Genomic DNA, 20,422 nt, shown 5'->3' on the forward strand with positions numbered 1-20,422 from the left:
CACTCGCAGTGGGGTCTCCAGAGGCTGAGCAGCCTTGGTCTTACTAAGCATGAGGTCACCGTTCCTCTCCCAGGAGTCTCGGGGTTATTTGGGTTCACTGGCTGAATTCACTCCCCAGCTAGTTTCTGGAAGGCCTTGCAAGGCCCAGCTCCCTCTCTGTCCTTTGTGAGTCAGAGCCCAGTGAATGGCCAGTCATTTGAAGAAGGCCATGGAGCTGGACATAAAGACAGGGAGGACACACAGGTCACGCCTGTCCCAAATGTCTCAGCTCATTGGAAGAGGAGAATGTGGGAGCCAAAGCAGTGACCAGAAGATGTTGTAAACTGGAGTAAGAGAGGGAGGAGCCACAACACAGGCACCTGGACTGGCTTCTGCCCTCCTCATAAGGCCTTGTGCAGCCAGCAGAGACCAGGCGATACCACTCATTTAGGCGTATTCATTTAAATTATCCAACCTTAAAATTGTTTTCAGGCCCCCACTGGGCTCCAGTGTTCTCCCTCATTATGAAGCTGTGTAAAGCCAGGGCCTGCAGTGAGCCTGTATGGTAGTGCAGACAACCGTCACTTGGGTGGTACAGGAAACACCAGCAGAGTCCCTTCCTGAGATGAATTAGGACTGGGCACCCAGCTCAGCAACAGAGCCCTTACCTAGCATGCCTGCAGCCCTAAGCTCCGCTACCCGTCCACTCAGCCACCACCACCCAAATTGGCTTTGTTTAGTAATTATCAAGACTTGATTTTTCAGGTTTAAACTCACTTTACTGTCCTTTACAACCTGCCCCTTTCTAACGGGTTTAAAGCAGGTCTTCCTTTTAACGAGTCTTTGTGGACTCTAACTGCGAGTGTAACGAGTGATTTCTGGAGAACATCAGCTCGGCCTGGTCATCACAGATGCTGAACTGGTGAAGTGTCTCCCAAACCACAGAATGAGGCTGGTCGGCACCAGGGCGCAGGTTCACTCCAGGCCCAGCTTTACATGGTTTCATAATGAGAAGAATATTGGAACCTAGTTGAGGTCTGAAAACAATTTTGAGGTTGGATAATTTAAATTAATGCTCCTAGATGAATCCCAGATTCTTGGTGCTATAAATTTTCCATGTCCCTGACCATGCAATTGCAGATGTCATCTGTGAGCCCACGGGGCTCCGGAGAGCTGTGTCTTTGCGTTCAGTGTAGGAGGCATGCAGGATCACAGCAAGCTCACCTGAGAACAGATGAAGCCATGGACTAGTCAAGGGCTCCTGCTGGACAGCCAGCTACCTCGTCAAAATTAGGAAGCCCCCCCCAAGCTCTGCCTAGCCCCAGGATGTCACTGTGAGAGACTGCCATTGCCCCCAGATGCCTAGTGCTCTGGCCTTGCATTTGCAATGGAACATTTTCTTTAGGAGTGTCTTTCTTGAATTATATAATTTTTGATAGTCAGCTGATCCAGCAAAAGCTCAAATTAACAAATCCAAACAAGATGGTCAATATGGTGTCTCCATGTGGGTAGGGGCCCAGAGGCCTTCTGCCTTGCTATCCCACCAGCCTCTAGGGGTGGTCCTAATCCCAAGAATGGAAGGAAAGGCTTTGCCCCTTATTTTTAAGCCATAGCCTAGAGTTGTATATATCTCTTCTGCTTTCATCCACATTGTTGTGAAGGAGGCCACACCCATCACCACCAACTAGGTCGGTTCCCTGGCATCACTTACTTCCTCTTAACCACCTTGTACAAAGCAAGCTGGGAAACATGGTCCCATGCCCAGTGCAGCTCAGTCTCTGCTGTTAAAGAAGGGAAAAGAAACAGTAGACAATTGTCCAGCTCTGCCCTTGTAATCTTTTGTGTCCACAGAAAAATTAAACCTTAAAAAAACAAAAGATTAAACCTATGAAGAAGCCACCACCATCAGTCTCGGGGACCAGTTTAGAGACTTGTCGCGATGGAAGCACAGAGGACTGTGAGGGAGAGGCATGGGGGATGTGCCCAGGGCTCTGCTCCAGGAAAAGTATCTGGAGTGCACTGAAGTTCTTAAGGAAGAACAGTGCCATGAAAAGGGGAGAGAGGGAGCGAAGAGGACTGGGGCCAAGAGCAAATCTCGGTGGAGGGCTGAGGGAGGCTGTGCTGTCCCCTAATTCCAGTCCAAAAGAGAGACAGAGCTGGATTCCTCCCCTCAGTGTGTGACTCCCTTACACATTATTTAGGCCTTCGGAGACATTCCTGCCCTTCAAGTCAGGGTAGCAGTATTTACCAACAGTCAGAGATGAGTACCAAGCCTGGTCCAGTGTCAGGACTTAGTGAATGGAGGGTTCAGTGAGACTGTGACTTTGGATCTCACTCCAGGCTACTGGTCCCTGTGTGGGACTGGACAATGGTACATGTGAGACGTGCTGAGACCCTAGCCAGAACACAGTCACTGAAGGTGCCCATCTCACCTGCTCAGTCCACAATAACAAAAGGTTGTGAGCTGGGTGGCTCAAGCAACACACGTTTATCTCTTCCCATTTCCAGAGGCTGGCAATCAGGATGCTGGCATGCTCAGATTCTGGGGAGGGCTTCCCTGCAGGCTGTGACATGGTCTTTCCACGGTGTCACATGTGGAGAAAGAATAGGCTTCCTGTTGCCTCTGCTTATCAGAGCACTGATCTATCCTGGGGCCCCACCTTCATGACCTCGTGAAACTCTAGTTGACTCCCAGGAACCCTGTCTCCAAATGCCATCCTGTTAGGGATTTCATTGTGCAAATTTGAGGGGAACAAACACGGTCTATACTGAAGCCATTCACTGGCAACAGTATGGCAACCACAAACGCAAAAGTGTTCTTTTTCTTTTTAAATCAGTATTATCTCTGCTTTGGGGGAAACATTCTAAATACCTACATGCATTGGGAAAGAAGCTATCCTAAAGATGCCATTGCTCACCCTGTGAGAAGAGGGGGAGAGGGAGGGAAAGGAGGAGGAGGAAGAAGAAGAGAAGGAAGAAGAGGAGGAGGAGAAGAGGAGGAGGAGGAGCTCATGATGATGAAGAAGAAGAGGAAGATGAAGAAGAAAGAGAAAAAGAAAGAGGAGGAAGAAGAGGAGGAAGAGGAAGAACTCGACTCCCTTCAGACATGAGAGTGGGAATCAATCTGAGCTATGTACCCAATGAATCACAATCTTATAATTTTACATTTTCATATCCAAGCTAAATAATGCTCTTGGCTGAGCAATCTTAGTTTATCTCTGGCACCAACATTTTTAGGCAAATACCACAACATAAATAAAATAATACATAGAAATACTCCACTAATGATAGGTTTTGTACTTAGAGGCCCTCAACTGGACCATAGAGGAAGAGGAGAAACTTGATGGCGAAGGACAGAAAATGAGAGCAGGAAGACAGAGCAAAGTCCATTCCCCCTGGCTCAGATTCCCCTCCGTCTACTGTGCCACGGTGTTTTCTTAAATCGTAGAAAAGTGCATTAGAGCAATGGCATTGCTGAGACCCATCCAGAAGGACGATTGAAACCAGACTCTTTGGCAAAGTCACCCCTACGCAACTTGGCAGGAGCCGTGGAGTGCACATTGAACTTCATGTCTCCAATGAATAGATGATGGTTCAGTGCCAGCCCCTGGGGTTTACAAGATCAAAATTAAGCAGTGTTTAGGGTGCACCATGCTGGGTCACCATTCATTACAAGTTCCTTCCTCCAACAAATGTTGCCAACCTAACCCTCCTCCAAAATACTGCCCACAAATCTGCCTGAGCCCTTGTCTTCTCATCCCAAAAGGTCTGAATTTTTAGACCTAATCCCTATTTAGTGGGTCTCACTTTGGTCTCTTGGTCACAATCCCTTGATGCCCTCTCTCTGATGGCACTCACACACACACACACACACACTTTTTCAGAACTGAGTTCTATAAATAGGGCTAGAGAGATAGCTCAATTAATAGAGCATTTACCTTGCAAGCATGAGACTTGAGTCCAGTTCCCAGAATACCCATTTAAAAAAAAGTCTGAGAGGCTGAAGAGACGACTCATTGGTTAAGAGCACTGGCTGCTCTTCCAGTGGACCTGGATTTGAATCCCCAAACCCACATATGTGGCTCACAACTGTCTGTTAAGTCCAGTTCCAGGAGATCTAGTTCCCTCTTCTGACCTCTGCACCCAATCCCACAAGTGGTGCACAGAAATCCATGTAGGTAAAACACCTATACACATAAAACAAACAACTTTTTAAACAGACCTGCTGGTGCACACTTGAAGTCCCAGGGCTAGGGGGGTAGAGACAAGCAGATCCTTAAGCCTCACTAGTCAGCCAGCCTAGCCTACAAGTCGAGTTCTGGGCCACTTCTCAAGTAAATAAATACGTAAAAATGTACACAGCCTGGCTCATGGGAACTCACAGAATCTGAACCCAACAACCAGGAGGTCCGCATGGGACCGACCTAGGCCCTCTGCATATATGTGACAGTGTGTTGCTTGGTCTATATGTGGGACTCCTGGCAATGGGAGCAGGGCTGTACTGAGTGCTTTGACTGGCTCTTGGGAACCTATTCCTCATGCTGGATTGCCTTGCCCGGCCCGAATACAGGGGGAGGTGCTTGGTCTTACTGCAGCTTGATATGCCATGCTTTGTTGAAGACCACGGGAGGCCTGCCTGGGCGAATACGGAGAAGGGATGGACTGGGTGGTGGAGGGGACCGCAGGAGTGAGAGGAGAGGAGGGATGGGAGGCTGCAGTTCAGACGTTAAATAAATGATTTTTTTTTAAAAAGGCGCATGGCTCGGTGGCAGGGGCAGAATACAACAGAACATGTCACAGTTTTGCATATTGATGAGATTTGGAGAGTATAAAACCACTGTATGTCACCTGATACATTTTTCTCTTTCTTGTTTACAATGGTGTTCTGACTGTCCATCACCGTCCTTCTCAACTTGGGCATATAAAAACTTTGATTTACATGAGAAGTGATTTAGTGTAACTTATGCATAGGTCAGACATGGATACGCCAGCTTTTCACAGATCCATGAGACAGCTCACTCACCATCTTTGAGGTGCAGATGACCCTGTCTTACTGCCCTTCCCTTCTGTTGTAGTACTTGTTAAACTGTAGTTAAAGACCACTTCAGTCACACTGGCACTTTGAGCCCCTGAGATCACATGACTGAAGTATTGAGAGCCTGACCCTGAGCTGCCGTACTGGAGACTATTGGTGAAATTATTAAGGCCACTCCATGTAGTTAAAAGAAAGATTTATTTAGTGGGTAACTTACAAATGAAGGGATAGGTAGGTCGCAGGGTCTGGGGAAGGTGTATCGCAGTCCAGCGGTGTTTTCTGGAGCTCTGCTCGGTCAACCTCCACTGTCTAGGGTCCAGGCACAGAGAGCATTAGCCCATCCAGATCTCAGGTCTCCTTGGCGCCTCCCTTGGCCCCACCTTGTAGGCGTGACAGTTGCCGAAGCCTCAATGGGGCTTGGAATTTCCAGATCAAAGCTGGAATGGCTACCCACTACATCTCCCCCTTTTTGTCTAAATGAGAAGGTTTTAACCTAATACAAAACTATATACAAAGTGCTGTGGGATGGTCTATATGTCAAATTGCTCTGATTGGTCAATAAATAAAACACTGATTGGCCAGTGGCTAGGCAGGAAGTATAGGCAGGACTAACAGAGAGGGAAAAAAGAAAGAACAGGAAGGCAGAAGGAGCCACTGCCAGCCACTGCCATGACAAGCAGCATGTGAAGATGCCGGTAAGCCACAAGCAACGTGGCAAGGTATAGATTTATGGAACTGGATTAATTTAAGCTATAAGAACAGTTAGCAAGAAGCCTGCCATGGCCATACAGTTTGTAAGCAATATAAGTCTCTGTGTTTACTTGGTTGGGTCTGAGCAACTGTGGGACGGGTGGGTGACAAAGATTTGTCCTGACTGTGGGCCAGGCAGGAAAACTCTAGCTACAGGAGACACAGAAGTAAGTGGTCGAGTATCACAGGCCCAGGTTAGAAGAGTGACCTTCCACTGGCAGATTTCAACATTACAGCTTCTTTCCCAGCCCTCTCTGGGGTCAGCATTCTCTGTGCCACAGCAGCCTCAGTTTCCAAATATGTACTACAGGTGGCATCAAGGGAGCAGGAGGAATTTAACATGATTACTGTCTGGTTGGGGCTTCCAAGTATGGTCAGGATTGTATCTCTATTCATCATTGGATTTGCATCTTCTGGAGACCATCAGTGTTGCTGTCAGATCACATCTTCTGGGTACTGTCAGTGTTGCATCTCTGCTGCTGCCGGGTCACACCTTCTGAGTATTGTCAGTGTCCCATCTTCTGCTGCTGTCGGGTGTGCATGCTCTGTTTTCTGTCAGGGTTGTACATCATGGTTACCACTGGGGCTGTATTTTCTGGTACTGTTGGGATTGTGTTTTCTGGTTACCACTGGAGTCCCCTCTTCTGGTTACCATCAAGGTTGCATCCTTCTGTCGTTTGACAACCTTGCCTTCCTCCCGGTGGTCAGGGGTGTAAGTCCTACCCAGTCAGGCAGCGGTGCCTTGCGAAGTGTTGAGTTCAGACTCCAGAGGGAAGGAGAAGCCGACCACAGCTCTGACACCAGCTTCCCTGAGCTGTACCTGCACCTGCTAGGCAAAGATAAGGGCCTGTCCCTTCAGTATTGCTCACGATTCATTATTCTAAAATGTACTGACGTAACTGAAGCTTACAGTTTTGCCTTCCAGTTCTCTGGTGTGAGCAGTTCCAACATTAGATAGCTGTCATCTGAGATTTCTTGTGAAGCTGTGGCCAGACAGTGGCTGGGCTGAAGTTCCCAGAACTACCTGTTCTAGGAATCCCACAGGGTTTCTTCCTTCACTTTTCTGTGCCTCCATGGGCCTCATATGGCTCCTTGGAGTGTAATAGCCCAGAGCTAAAACCCAGGGCGCTGAAACCAGGAAAAGAAACTTCTAGGCTCAAGGCTAGCACACCCTTTCCATTCCATGCTGTTGTTCAGGTTTGCCAAGGCCATCAGGATCTGAGGGACAGAGGTACAGGTGATATCTGTCCTTGAGGGAGTGGCAGGGGATAGGAAGGGAAAACTAAGGGTAGTGTCTTCTTGGACAAGCCGAAACCACAGAGAGCAAAAGGAATTCTCTGCCCAGTTGGCTCTGAGAGGGGTCCCTCCCTGCTGTTCTTGGGTGGCCCAGTGACTGGAACGACAAAGTCAAGTTTGAGCAAGTGTAATTGTGTAAAATATTAGGGGAGAAAGTTACTGAGTCCTCCCCACCCCTGGGCTGCCAAGACCAAGCTGACAGAGTGGGGAGGGTTTCCCAGGGGAGAACCATTTGCCAGTGCCTCTCACATAGAGAATCCACATTACTGTTTAAAATCAACTATAGCATAAGCCACACAAAAAATCTGAAAAATAGAATTTTTATAAGCCACATTTTCCCACCATAACACACACACATTCACACACACACACACACACACACACACACACACACACACACACTGAATTTTAGTAGTGATGGAGTAAACTCTACTTCGTAGAAAACATTTACAAGTTTAAAACGCTCACAAATTACCGTTGGACCTACAACGGATACCAGAGCACCACAGGGAAAACCTTCATGGTTTACAAGCTTTGAAGTCCTCCGATGTTGGCTGAGAAAAAAAGTTAACCCAGATGGGTTAAAACTCAGGGAGGAAGATGAGAAACCCACAGAAATCAGAAGCCAGGAGCCGATTAGTGTAAGAACAAATTAGTGGAAAGCAAAACAAGATCCGTAGAACTGAAAAAGGGTTCTGTGTAAGTTCTCTGGAAATGTGAATATCATTGACTGATCTTTACATCACAAACAGTCAATGCGTGACCGTATTTTATTAAGAGTAACAAAAGAAGTCTCAACTCAGATACGGAGGCTTTTAGATTTCCTGTGTATAAAATAACACACACACACAAAATCAAAGGTTAATTCTAGAACTTCCAGTTTACTTCAATATTCAGATAATTTTCATTAGAAAAATTATAAAATGTATTGTGTTAGCAGATCAAAATAAAGAAAAATATGAACTTGAGTCATCACAAAAATATTTGTTTAAATCTTTAAATATTACTCTGTTGTTTGTTTGTTTCAAGATAGGGTCTCACTATATAGCTCTGGCTGTCCTGGAACTCACTCTGTAGACCAGGCTGGCCTTGAACTCACAGAGATCCGCCTGCCTCTGCCTCCCAAGTGCTGGGATTAAAGGCATGTGCCAGTATACCAGGCTTAAAGATTCCTTTTAAAACTATCAATTGGATAGAAAATTATTTAATGTGACTAAAAATACCTATAAATCTGATTATCTTGTATATAATCTTTATTTTTACACTTTCAGACTCAGCCAACTAGGATTTAAAAGACACTTTTCATAAACTCACAGCAGCTGTGGTTGCCCGCATACGATCAGGCCAGTGAGTATTCCAGTACAGGTGGAGGGGGCACACAGCCTACACCCCCAGCTCCTGGGCAGGAGCATTGTCTTCTTCAACCCTGCTGGGCTGACCAGGCTCCAGCAGATGACCATACACCTGTGCACATGTGGGCAGCACTAGCTGGATTCAGTGAGTTATTTACAAAATTGTAAGGGAACAACAACCCGGTAGAGAAGTGAGCAGAGCCCGTGAACCGGCTCGTCACTAACGATGGATATAAACATAACCTTGCATGTATGAAACAACCACCAGAGAAACAATTCTGTCCCCTCTGACTATTACACTGAAAACCTTCCCCTCATAAAACTGTAATTGAAATCATCATAAAATAGCACTGAGGCTGCAAGTGATTATCCGTGTTTCTAGACGAAAAGTTGACAATAATAGCGTCAAAACCTGTTCTAATGCGCGTTAGCTAACCCGGTGACTCTGCTTTCCTGACTGATGGGTAAATGCAAACACACCTGTCACTTAAGCACAGCGTCATTTGTAGTACAGAGAGTTGGATTCCTACTGCCTCGCAGTAAAGACATCAACAGCTGCACCTGTTGCTTCTCTGCGAGAGAAGGTTGAAAATGTCAGAGAAGCATAGGACCTGTGCAGGATGAGTAAAAAAAAAATCCTAGCGTGGAGGTGGGGCCTCCGGAGCCACGCCCACCACTGAGGAGCTATTGGCTATGGAGGGAGAGGTGACTACTGGGCGATTCCCCATACCCCAGTGAATACCCCACAGCCACATGCACACGGGCAGTACTAATTGGACTCAATGGATGGGGGCAAGAAAGGAGAGACATTGGGGAAAGATGAGGGAGAGGAGGGGAGGAAGGGGCAGATATGGTTAGGGTAAGTGGTGGGCATCTATGCTATAAAGCAAGAAAATAGGAGGGAAGTGAAGGGCTTGGCACCTAGTTCAGTGGTGGAGCCCTTGCCAAGCATGCACAAGGCCCTGGGTGCAAGAGGCAGAATAAAGGGAGCGAGAACCATAGCGTATTATTTCATTTTTTACACAGCCTGATTCGGCTGTCGTAAATACGTGCACTCTATGGGTGTTGGTGCTCTCTAAAAAGGAAAAGCACAGAGATGGTTTTGAATCCTGTTACCCATGTTTCTTCTCCATTCCTCTTTTTCCTCTTTCCTGCATGTATTTTCCAAGTTCTCAACAAATATAGAACACATACAGAACTTTGTAGCCGGGTGAAAGGAGGATTCGTATGAAATAAATCCTATCTCGGTAGTAATTACTGACAAAGCGTATGTGTCTTGCTAAAGATGTGCCATCGTATTTCCACCCTCCCCTTCATTTTTCTAGCTTCCTCGTGTTACCAAATATTTCCTTCATGCTTTCATCTCACCCTTAGTTCTGGCATCAAAAGACCTGATTACAGAGAGCACGCCAGCTCGTGTGTCAGCAGAATGAATCAAATAACCAAGAGAGTTGACCTTGGATGCTTTTCCCGGACAGCACATAAAAAGCAGGCTAGGAGAGGAAATGTATCACAGACTAGCCGAGCCTGAGGAGGAGTGGGGAGCCGACTGCCTGCTCCCCACCACCCCACCCCACCCGCCCCCGACAGCACGCTTTCTCTTGCCCAGGGCTGACGCAATACCCGTACTGTTTATCTCTGTCACGGAACTGGACCTGTGATGTGAATGTTGTCACGAGAAAAGCCAGTGTCTTCTTTTGAGATGTTGGATCAACACTGAAGTATAGGGTTCAAAGACAGAATAGAAAGTAGGCCAGAGAGCTACAGAGGAGCCAGGCATAGCTCGTGCTAAGAGCCTGGGTATCCTGTGGGGAGAAGACACTAAAGGGTTTAAGCAGGAAGAAAACGGAACGAGTGTGGACACTTGTTACATGCACAGTTTATATGCTTCTACATATGTGTGTGCATACACATGTATGTGTATTTCTATATGGAGATTTATGTGGAAACCAGTACATCAAAGGGAAGGTGGGCCTGGGAGACCTATCTACTACCTGACCCCAGTTTTGATGGGCAGTACTGAGAATGGGGGACAGTCGGGGGTTTGAAATGGCCTCTCTGCTTCTCTGTGATGCACAGAAGACGGTGCCCTCCTTACCCCAGTTCTCACTTCCACTCCCTCTAATCTCAGGGTTGGTTCTATCTGCCTGCCTTTCACTACCTGGATGTTCTGATTACCAGGAGAGAGAATCCTACTGACACAGCCCAGGTTAGGTGCCTACCTCTGGTCCAATCAATGGTGGTGACATTATAGATCGTGTCATTGACTCTGTTTCCACCTCTAGACTGTATCCTCATGAGGGCCAGATCTTGATGCTTGCTCAGTGCTTTCTGAAGCCCCCTTTGATTGATAGATGATATGACCACTTGGGAAAGGATGCGGTGACAGAGAGTGAAGAGAGGCATAGGTGAGAAGATGTCGCTCTGATGTCATCTCTCCTGAGGCATCACTAGAGCACCAACTTCAAGTTACATCAGTGGACATCAGTGAGCCAGTGAGCTTTGTGAACTAGCCTGAGAACCAGACTTTCTTTACAAGATTTGTTTTCCCAACCCCCATCCCAAACAGCCAGCTCCAAACAAACTTTGGAAGGCTAATCCTTTTGTAACTTGAGGAATACCTATAGCCCTCCCAACAAGACAGTGCATGTGAGAACTAGGCCAGAGAAAAGGTATTTGTAGAAACTTGGCTTGTATGTTACACTTTTTCCATGATTACTTTAGTATTCTCTCTGTGAAATCCAATTTCCTTGAATGACCTCTGTTCATAGGAAACTATTTGGTTTAATTTGTGGGAGCCATGGCATATTTTTAACCATCTCCGAAGGCCAACTCCATCTCTGCTGAGCGTGCCTGATAGCCAGATGTTTCCTAACACTCAGCATACATGAGCTCACCCCTGGCACATTCTTTGCACACAGTCACCCCCAAAGCTCTTCTCCCATCTCCCCAACATCCCACAGCTCAAATTCAGGGGGGCGCAGCTTGAATCCTCAACAGAGTTGCCTAAGAACAGAAGGTGAAGCCTCCAATGCTGAAATTTCCAGTTTCCTATTATTTCAGAAACCTAACCAACAGCTGGAAGATATGCAGTACAAAGGACTGGAGCTAGCCAAACTAAGCAACATGCAAAGATGTGCAAACTGGCTGCCCGAAAGAATCCAATTACATTGCAGGCAGAGGGTTCTGCAGCCACCCAGATCTGGTGGATCACAGAGCTCAGGGCTGAGGCCCTTGGACACATCTAGCCAGTACAGAAAACCAAGGAAGTGAGGGCCTCAGAGATGGTGACTTTTCCCAGCTTTCACAGCAAGAGTGTGTTAGGGACCAAACGAAGCCCCTGGAAAACCACAGTCCTACACTGCTAGCTCCCTGTCTCTATACCCTCTACAATCCAAGGGGAAACCTGAATGTGGTCAACAAGACCTTGCATCCCAACTATCCCATAATTGGGCAAAGGCATTTACTGGGATGACAATTATCTTTAAAAAAAAAATTAAGGCCTGGGTTCCATTCCCAGAATGACATAAAAACTATATGTGGCTGTCCGTGCTTGAAAGCCCAACAGTTGGGAATAGAAACAGAGTCATCCTTGGCAATATAGCAAGATCAAGGCTAGCCTGGGCTACATGAAACCATGCTGAAAGAGGCTGGGAAAGACCAAAGTGAACACACAGGATCCTCATCCTCATAGGATGTCTCCCCAGGAACTGAGGAGAGCCACAGTAAGATAACTTAAGGATGGCTAGGTAGCCCTGTTATCATACCCTGAACTTCTAAAAAACGAACTTAGGAGGACTATATGAGCTTTTAAGGACCTCCTGCTCAAAGACCCACAGCTATATAAGGAATGTCAAGTGGCAACTTGGACCTTGAGATCTTAGTAGGAGCCCGGGCTTCAAGGAGAGACCCTGAGGCTGCCTGGGAGCTGTTTGAAAATAGCATCAAGTACTGTGCTGTTCGTTTCATTGAAGCGTATCCACAGAGCTTAGGACAAGACTGGATGGACGTCCTGCAGAGCGAGTGAAGCCAGCATCATAGGACCTTATGACATCGGAGGCTGTGGATTCTACTGTAAATAGAGCCATTGAAGAACTGGGCACTAGAGAGTGAACTGAGCAGACAGACTTACATTCTGAATCAACCTCGCACATCTGTGTAGCGAGTTAGTGGATTGTGTCCAAGCGCTGCACTGTGTAAAGCTAGCCATTGGTCCTTCGGGAATCTTTTTGCACTTATTATTCATATTCAGGATAATAGTAAAAAGAATGCATTCCTGAGCCACGCAGAACTAGGCTTTATTCCCACCTGGCCTTGCTGCCTGGGTGGTTTTGAACAAATTATTTAAATAGGCCTGAGACCCCCCCCCCATTTCTCTTCAATGGAGGTAATAATGCCTAGCTCACGGCGTTTTAACGTGCTCGTGGATGCTTCAGAGATGAAGATGATGTGGGGGGAGGGGGATTTCTGATAACTATACCATTGTTTTACAAGATAGTTCCTCTTGAACTTTTTTGTGTGTATGGTACTGAGGACTGAACCCAAGATCTCATGCATGCTTGGCAAGTGCTCTACCACTCAGGTATATTCCCAGGCCTTCTTAAAATTCTACCAAAGGGGCTGGAGAGGTGGCTCAGTGGTTAAGAGCAATGGGTGCTCTTGCAGAGGACCTCAGTTTAATTCCTAGGACTCATATGGTAGCTCACAACCATCTGTGACTCCAGTTCTAGGAGATCTAATAACTTCTAAACCTCCAGGCACACACACGGTGCACAGACATGCGTGCAGGCTAAACACCCGTGCACACAAATAAAGTTAAAAAATAAAATTCTATCTGAGCATGTGCTACTAGTGTGTAGGAAAAAAATGACATTCTTCTTTTGTTAATGAAGAAGGCAAGGTAAACTAAGGTCAAGGCCAGCCTTGGATATGACTCAAACCACCCAGAAACAGTGCTGCAGAGAATTAAACTGAGCTGCAAGGGCCAGTATCATGAGAGAAAGCTTTGGTCACCATAGCAACCTTTTTAACCAAACACTGGAGATCTGCTGGCGTGTACAACACTAACGACATCTGGCCTTTCTATTATCCCCTCACAAGCAAAAAATAAGAGTGAAATGGGAAAGAAAATGCCCTGTGAAGTAATCTTTAGGCCAGCTATGCCCCCGAGAGTCTCAGGTTTGTGCTGGCGCCCGTGGCCCAGCTTTTTAGAACTCTCAGGAGCCACGCCACTCTCTGAAGAGCCGGTCTTACTGTACATTGCCCGAGGGTACGTTTGTGCTGCGTTGCACATTTCCTCGGTAAGATAAGTACAAATACATCATCTGTCAGCTGCATGAGCAAAGCCCTGTGGGAGGTCCTGTAAGAAATGAGTGACGGCGGTTACGTAGCAACGGGAAGGCAGGAGGAGCCACGGCGGCTGCCTGTATCACCTCTGTGCTTCACGTATTCCGTTTACTAATTATTGGAGTCAGACCTGATGCATATCTAGGTGCATATCTAGCATATCTAGCACCTCCAGCTGCATATTAGCACAGCCGAGGCCATCTTGCCTCCAACATCTGTTTTCCCCTCAGTAGAGGGCAGCACTAAATTCAGCTGTTTCCCAAATGTGGTAGATAGACCACCACTGTTCCAGACCCTTCCCTGAGGGTGACAAAAGGACTCTCAAGGTGCCTGTAAGCGGCCGGTGTTCTCAAGAGCCCCAGTCCACATCACAGATTTGCACCCCCAGCATGGGCTCTGAGCAGACACTGTGGAGGACCAGGAGCTCCTGAGCCTGTGGCCAGAAGAAGCTCTAGGGAAAGCTGTGTGTCAGTTTCAGAATTGGTCCAGAGGCAACTCTCAGAGCTGAAGACAGAGGCGACCTCACCTCAGCTCCAGCAGTCCAGAATCTCCGTCTTTAAAGGGACCAAGGTTCCCGAAGCCGTTAGTGCACATTAGGTGTCTAGGAAGGAAGGCAGAGTAGGTAGCTCAGGAGATCCGACTCTGAGTTGTCATCGTGGGAATTTATCACAAACAGCCACAACGTCTGGAAGGAAAGAGTCCTATACAACGTCATTAAGAAAATTGTAGTAGGGCTTAGCTCCCCTCAACTGTAAAAAAGAGCTACCTGGCCAGTGAAGACTTTATCATTGTGGTGTTCATCCTTAAAGCTGGCCAGAGCTGGGAGCTCTGGGAGGGAAAGTGAGAAGATACCAGGTAGTTGCTGTAGTTAGTGGAGACCCAGTAAAGCTTGGCCCTGGCTTCATCTTGTGACATGCCCACACCAAGGACTCGGGTGCTGACTCAGGTGTGGGACATCACAGTTCCCAAACAGATACAGTCTGGTCAGGTCTGGTCCTTTCTGACCCAGACACTCTGGCAAACATGATGTCTTGGAAAGGAATTTACAGACCATTGCTAATGCTCCCAAAGCCTCTGCTTTTCCCAAGAGGCTTCAGACAACTCCATCCTGACTGTGACTCTCCTGACCTTCCACTCAAAGCATCCTGGGAGGTTTCTTCTTGTAGAAAAGCAGTGTCTCCTCTTTTTCTTTTTTCTTTTTTCTTTCTTTCTTTTTTTTTTTTTTTTTTTTGGTTTTGTTTTGTTTTGTTTTTCGAGACAGGGTTTCTCTGTGTAGCTTTGCGGCTTTCCTGGAACTCACTCTGTAGTCCAGGCTGCCTCGAACTCACAGAGATCTGCCTGCCTCTGCCTCCTGAGTGCTGGGATTAAAGGTATGTGCCACCACTGCCCAGCAAGCAGTGTCTCCTCTTGTCATGAGAGGTTAAGCATTTACAGAGAAAACACCTGCAGTGTGTAGGTTATGATGTGTGCTAAAGACAGTAAGTAGAAAAATACCCAAGAAAGCACATAAAGAGTGGAGGCCAGAGTCACCTGGGAAGATGGACATATGATCTGAAAGATGGGGCACACAGAAGAGAAGAGCTTCTCTTGGCCTCATCTCCCATCCCCACAAGCTTGCGGCTTGCTGGATCATCACAGGCCAAGTCTCAGGATTCTCTCTCTCTCTCTCTCTCTCTCTCTCTCTCTCTCTCTCTCTCTCTCTCTCTCACACACACACACACACACACACACACACACACACACACACACACACACACACACCTTGTTCCTTAAATTCTACAGCCTGACCCTCTGTATTCCCCTTCTGGCCCTTCCTTGGGTCTGACGTGGGGAGCCGGGGCCTCTCTAGACATGCCTCCACCGAGCTAGAATTACAGGCTCTGCCTCAGTGTGGAGAGACATCGAGGCTGTGCTCTGTCCCAGCAGTGGATGAATGAACAGGAGGAGAAAAAGAAGGGCATGCTCAGAGGTGACCCCCACCAAGGCCTTCCTTGGAGGGAAGAAGATTCTGTGACGTGTGGTAGACAGCCACAGAGGCTCCATGGCCTGAGAAGCTAAGGGAGGCCAGGAGCACCCAGGGTAGCCATGGCCTGGCCTGCTGGGGTCATGGGAGGAGCTCATCAGGAGCATGAAGGGGTTCACACAGCTGGTGACATGCATAAGAGGCTGCCACAGGGCAGGTGTGGGGCCGGTCGCCTGGTGACAGAAGACAGAGGGCATAGCAGAGCTACTTAGGCTGGCTTCAGGCTCTGTCCTCTCCAGAGTCTGGGGAGAGGACACAGGGGTCTCTCAGCATCGTCCTATTAAGTACCTAGGAAGCCACACATTTAAAAAAAAAAAAAAGCCAAATTTGAGAGACATACCCGCTTAGCAATGAAATATCTCTGTTGAATTCCTTACAAGCACAGGTGTAGAGAAAGACCTGTGACCAGACCGGGGGTGGGGTGGCAGGGGAGAGGCAGCCTGGTGTGAAGGGACTTATTTCTCAACCTCAGCATCTTTCCAGGGAAGGGAATGCTGGTCACACTCTACAGGCCAGGCTAAGAGTAAATGTGGCGCCCTCCATAATGTTATGGTCCAGCTAGTGTCAGCCATCTTCCCTCTCCCTACCCAAGAAGGTGAAATGGGTTGTGTAAGGCAAACAGATTGTGACAATCTGACCCAGCCATCCCAGGAAGTGTAATGGATTCAAAGAGACCAGTGGCTAATATGGTATCAGGTCCCCGGGTCCCCAGCAGCCCGTCAGTGTGTCTTTTGTCCCTCACAGATTCAGCACCTGCTGTCTTAAGGTGTCCATTCATTTTCCTCCTCTGATTCTCTTCCAGGGGCGCTGCATCAACTTCACCAGGGTGAAAAATACTCAGGCAGCCAAGTACCCCCTTAACAACACCTACCACCCCAGCTCCCCACCTCCTGCTCCTATCTACACGCCCCCACCCCCTGCTCCCCACTGCCCTCCCCCAGCCCCCAGTGCCCCCACTCCTCCAATCCCCTCCCCACCATCCACTCTCCCCCCTCCTCCTCAGGCCCCACCCCCTAACAGGGCACCACCTCCCTCCCGACCTCCTCCAAGGCCTTCTGTCTAGAACCCAAAGTCTATGCTCTGGGCTGCCTGAGAAACTCCAGGAGGAGGCTCCTCTGCTCTCAGAAAGATCTTCCCAGCCCAAGGTGGTGAGCGGTGACTGGCTTGGCACGATTTAAAAGCAAATCGTGGTGGACAGAATGAAATGGAAATTTGGACCGCCTGAAGGCAAACAATGAGACAATTGCAGTCACATTTCTAGCCTGTGACCTCTCACCTCTAGAAGAAGGTTCCACAGATGGCTACACTGCCAAGATGCTCTCAACCAGATCATGCCCCATGGAGACCAGGAAGAAAGTAATTTCTGAGAATGGAATGCAGCATTGGATAAGAACTAACCTGGCTGAGATTCTAAATGCCACCTTCCTCCATGACTTGACTCCTGACCCTTGAACTGGGAACCAGGCCATCCTTATACCTGGGCACCGCCCAGCAACTCTGAAAGGTGTGGCTTCCCTAGGGTACATCAAACAGGTATCCAGCAGGATCTGCAGGTTGTCTTAAAAAAGAACGCATGCTCTGTTCTCCTTCCCAAACCTCCCCATTTCCCAGGAAGGAGGGAAGCAGCATTTGCAACGGGAAAGGTGTGTTGCTATGCTGAGAAGTTAGCGGAGTCGGTCCTTAGCACTGATGGAGTGTCGATGGGAGCATCCAGCTGTTACTCTAGAGGTGGCTGCCTTCAGCCAGGCACAGTCCCTAAACCACCAAGCCTTATCATGTCAAAGGCAGCCTGCTAATGATTCACCTTGAACATCAAGGTTTGGCTTTGGCATAGATCAGAGCTGATCACATGGTCCCTTCCACATGAGATCACAAGGTCCTTCATCATCAGTACACCAGAGATTTCCAAGTCCACCTGAGAGACAGTAGTCCTGACTTGATAGGAAAACTATCCCCAGTTGATTCCCTCTGAAACAGGCCATTTTGTACAGAGGCAGGTATTTCTCCGTGGCCCTTCAATCTACACACAAATATTACCAGTTGTTAAGCAAGGGGAAAAACACCCTGTGTGTAACACAGAAAAGCTCTACCTGAAACTCCCACCCCATTCCTCCACATCATTCTGAAGCTGCCTTTAACAGCCTCACGTGAACCCTGGACATTGTCACCCAACCGTGAAAACAGAGGTCATTGTCAAAGGCAGTGTACAGCCCATCCAAAATCATGCTTCCACCCTCGGTTTTCCATGGGCCCTGAAATTCCTGTCTCAGGCTCCTAAAACTCTAAACTCTTCCCTGGAACAAAAGATATAAAATAAATACAAGCCTTTGGACATTGGGCTGTGGTCTACAAAGATCCCTTAAGAACTCAAGTTAGCCTCATTCTTTCAGCTTGTTTAGTACAGAGGCATCAGGTGTGGTGCATTCCATAGGCACCAATTCTTGTTCCCAAGGCAGACATTATTAATCAGTCTCAGCACTACTTCTCAGTTTAGCCCAATGATATTTTCCCACAATACTTCCAACCACAGCTCTAATGGCCTGTCCGTCATCAGTTAGAATTGACAGAGATAAACACTATTTCCAATACCTTAGAAAAACAGAGGAGAATGAGGAAGCCATCAGCATAAAAGGTACTGTCTGGGGAAAATCGACCTAGGAGTGCCCAAGTCCATGATCACGATATCCCAAGTGTACCCAGACCTCACCTCCTCCCTGTGGTTGCCATTCCCTGCTTTTCAGGACTTAGGAAAGCGACCTCCCTCCCTCCTACTGTGCCCTGCGCTGTTGACTTTTAGAACAAAGCTTCTTTAGTGTAGTCCCTCATTAACAAGGGCCAGAATGTCTCAGCCACCTGTGGTGACATTGCTGGGCCCCAGAAAACCGTTCCTAGGAGAATGGGCTCCTGAGACTCACAGTGTGCGGACCGACGAGGAGCCCCCAAGGCCACTGTTTTGACCGCTGGCGGTGCAAAACAGGCCACCACCCCCCCACCACGGCCGCACGGTTGTGTGGCCACAAGAAAGTCCGAACCAAGATGCTGGCGTTGCTGTTCAACAAAAGTGGGCTCCGGGGAAGGCGGCAGGCTCCAAGAGCAGGCCACCCTGAGCCCTGTGCAGTTTTCCAAGAGGTCGTGGCGAAGTGTCTGAGGAATAAGGAATGTTGATACGTGGTGATTCTGAGAAGAATTTGCAAGGTTTGACCTTAGAATTGACCCAAATATGTCTTCCCTGGTCATTCAGAATTATGGTTAGAAGTTTCTAGAAACTGAACAAGGTTACTACCTTTCATAGTAGGCTACTCTGGGCAGGAGAAGTCTACCTGGTTTCCAAAGTCCATCGGTCCTGTGTCATTCCCTGTAAGCGACAGGAGATGGTGGTTGTAATTAGGAAACTGCAGGTGTCATTTGTTTGGCCCCTTGTTATTGTCCTTATGAAGTTTTTTTTTTATATAAAAGCCAAATTGTGTTGTATATATTCATATTCCACGTGACAGATGGAAGCACGTCCTATAGGTGTGAATAAAAAGGACAGTTGTAGTAAATTATTAAAGCCAGTGATATTTCACGGCAGGTCACTCTACCAAGCTGTGCTTGTTCGTTCCCCATGACCATACTGCTTTACTGTACAAATAGTTACTGAACTGACGACGCCCTGTTTACACATCAGTGACAGCCTTGCTGAGAACTGCAGTCAGTCCCTCTGCTGACGCTCGCTTGCTCGCAACAAGGTCCTGCCTGGAGCTTGGTGTACACTTCTGTGAAACAGAAGAGCTGTCTTTCCCCAGCACCAGGGACAAAGCCACCCATAAACAAATGGAAAGTCTTGGCTCTCTAGCCAGGGGTGGGGGGTCTCACTAGAACCCTTAGGAGGAGCAGAAATGATCTGCACTTGCCACCTGCACACAATGCGATGGTGGAAAATCCATCAAAGAATAACCGTAAGATACTGACCGTAAGTTCAGGAGCAGAAGGAATTAATGCTGTGTAAAATGGGTGGAATTTGTTTCCTAGCCGTATAAAGCCTGCTCATACTCACCAGGAGGAAGGGAAGGGAGCGTTCTGGTCAGCTGTCGTCTTAGTTATCTGAGTCTGGCTACATTATCATGCTTGGAGAACCAATTTAAAAGAATTAGAGTATGATTTCTGAATGCGCGTAACATTAAACTCTTCTCTTTTTCTATGATAATTTAGTTATGGATGTTCAGCATCTCTGAGTCATTGTTATGAACGATCTGTCATCACTGTACCACGCTGTAGGAGACTGGGCTGAACCTGTACAATGGTATACCCTGGAAGTTGCTTTTTTTTTTTTTTTAAATAATGATAATAAATACCTAAAATCGGCTGTCAAACTTGTTGTTTGTGTGCTTGTCGTAAAAAGAAAGTACACGTTTTTCAAGTGCTTACCCTGGGGTCACAAGAAAACCTCGAGCAGGCTCGTGAGATGGCTCCGCTGGTGACGGGGCTTGCTGCCAAGCCTGACAACATGAGTTCAAGTCCCGGGCCCCACGTGGTGAAAGGAGAGAACTCACTCCTAAAAGCTGTCCTCGGACCTCCACACGCACACTAAAGCACACAGTCACCCACATGCATGCACACACAGACACAAAATAAGTGTAAAATACTTTGAACAAGACAGCT

At 47.6% G+C, this 20,422-nt stretch overlaps 1 protein-coding gene across 3 annotated transcripts in view; it reads left to right on the forward strand.

The window, feature by feature from the left end:
• Antxr1 (ANTXR cell adhesion molecule 1) overlaps positions 1-20,126 on the forward strand; it is a 203,823-nt gene extending 183,697 nt beyond the window's left edge. For all 3 annotated transcript variants that reach the window (XM_076567149.1, XM_076567150.1, XM_076567148.1), the window contains one exon: positions 16,584-20,126. In XM_076567149.1, the coding sequence (XP_076423264.1) occupies positions 16,584-16,844 (261 nt within the window). In that variant the 3' untranslated portion in view covers positions 16,845-20,126. The remainder of the gene's footprint in view (positions 1-16,583) is intronic.
• The last annotated feature ends 296 nt before the right edge of the window (positions 20,127-20,422 follow it).

Source organism: Peromyscus maniculatus, chromosome 3 (assembly GCF_049852395.1).
Source record: "Peromyscus maniculatus bairdii isolate BWxNUB_F1_BW_parent chromosome 3, HU_Pman_BW_mat_3.1, whole genome shotgun sequence".
Lineage (NCBI taxonomy): Eukaryota > Metazoa > Chordata > Mammalia > Rodentia > Cricetidae > Peromyscus > Peromyscus maniculatus.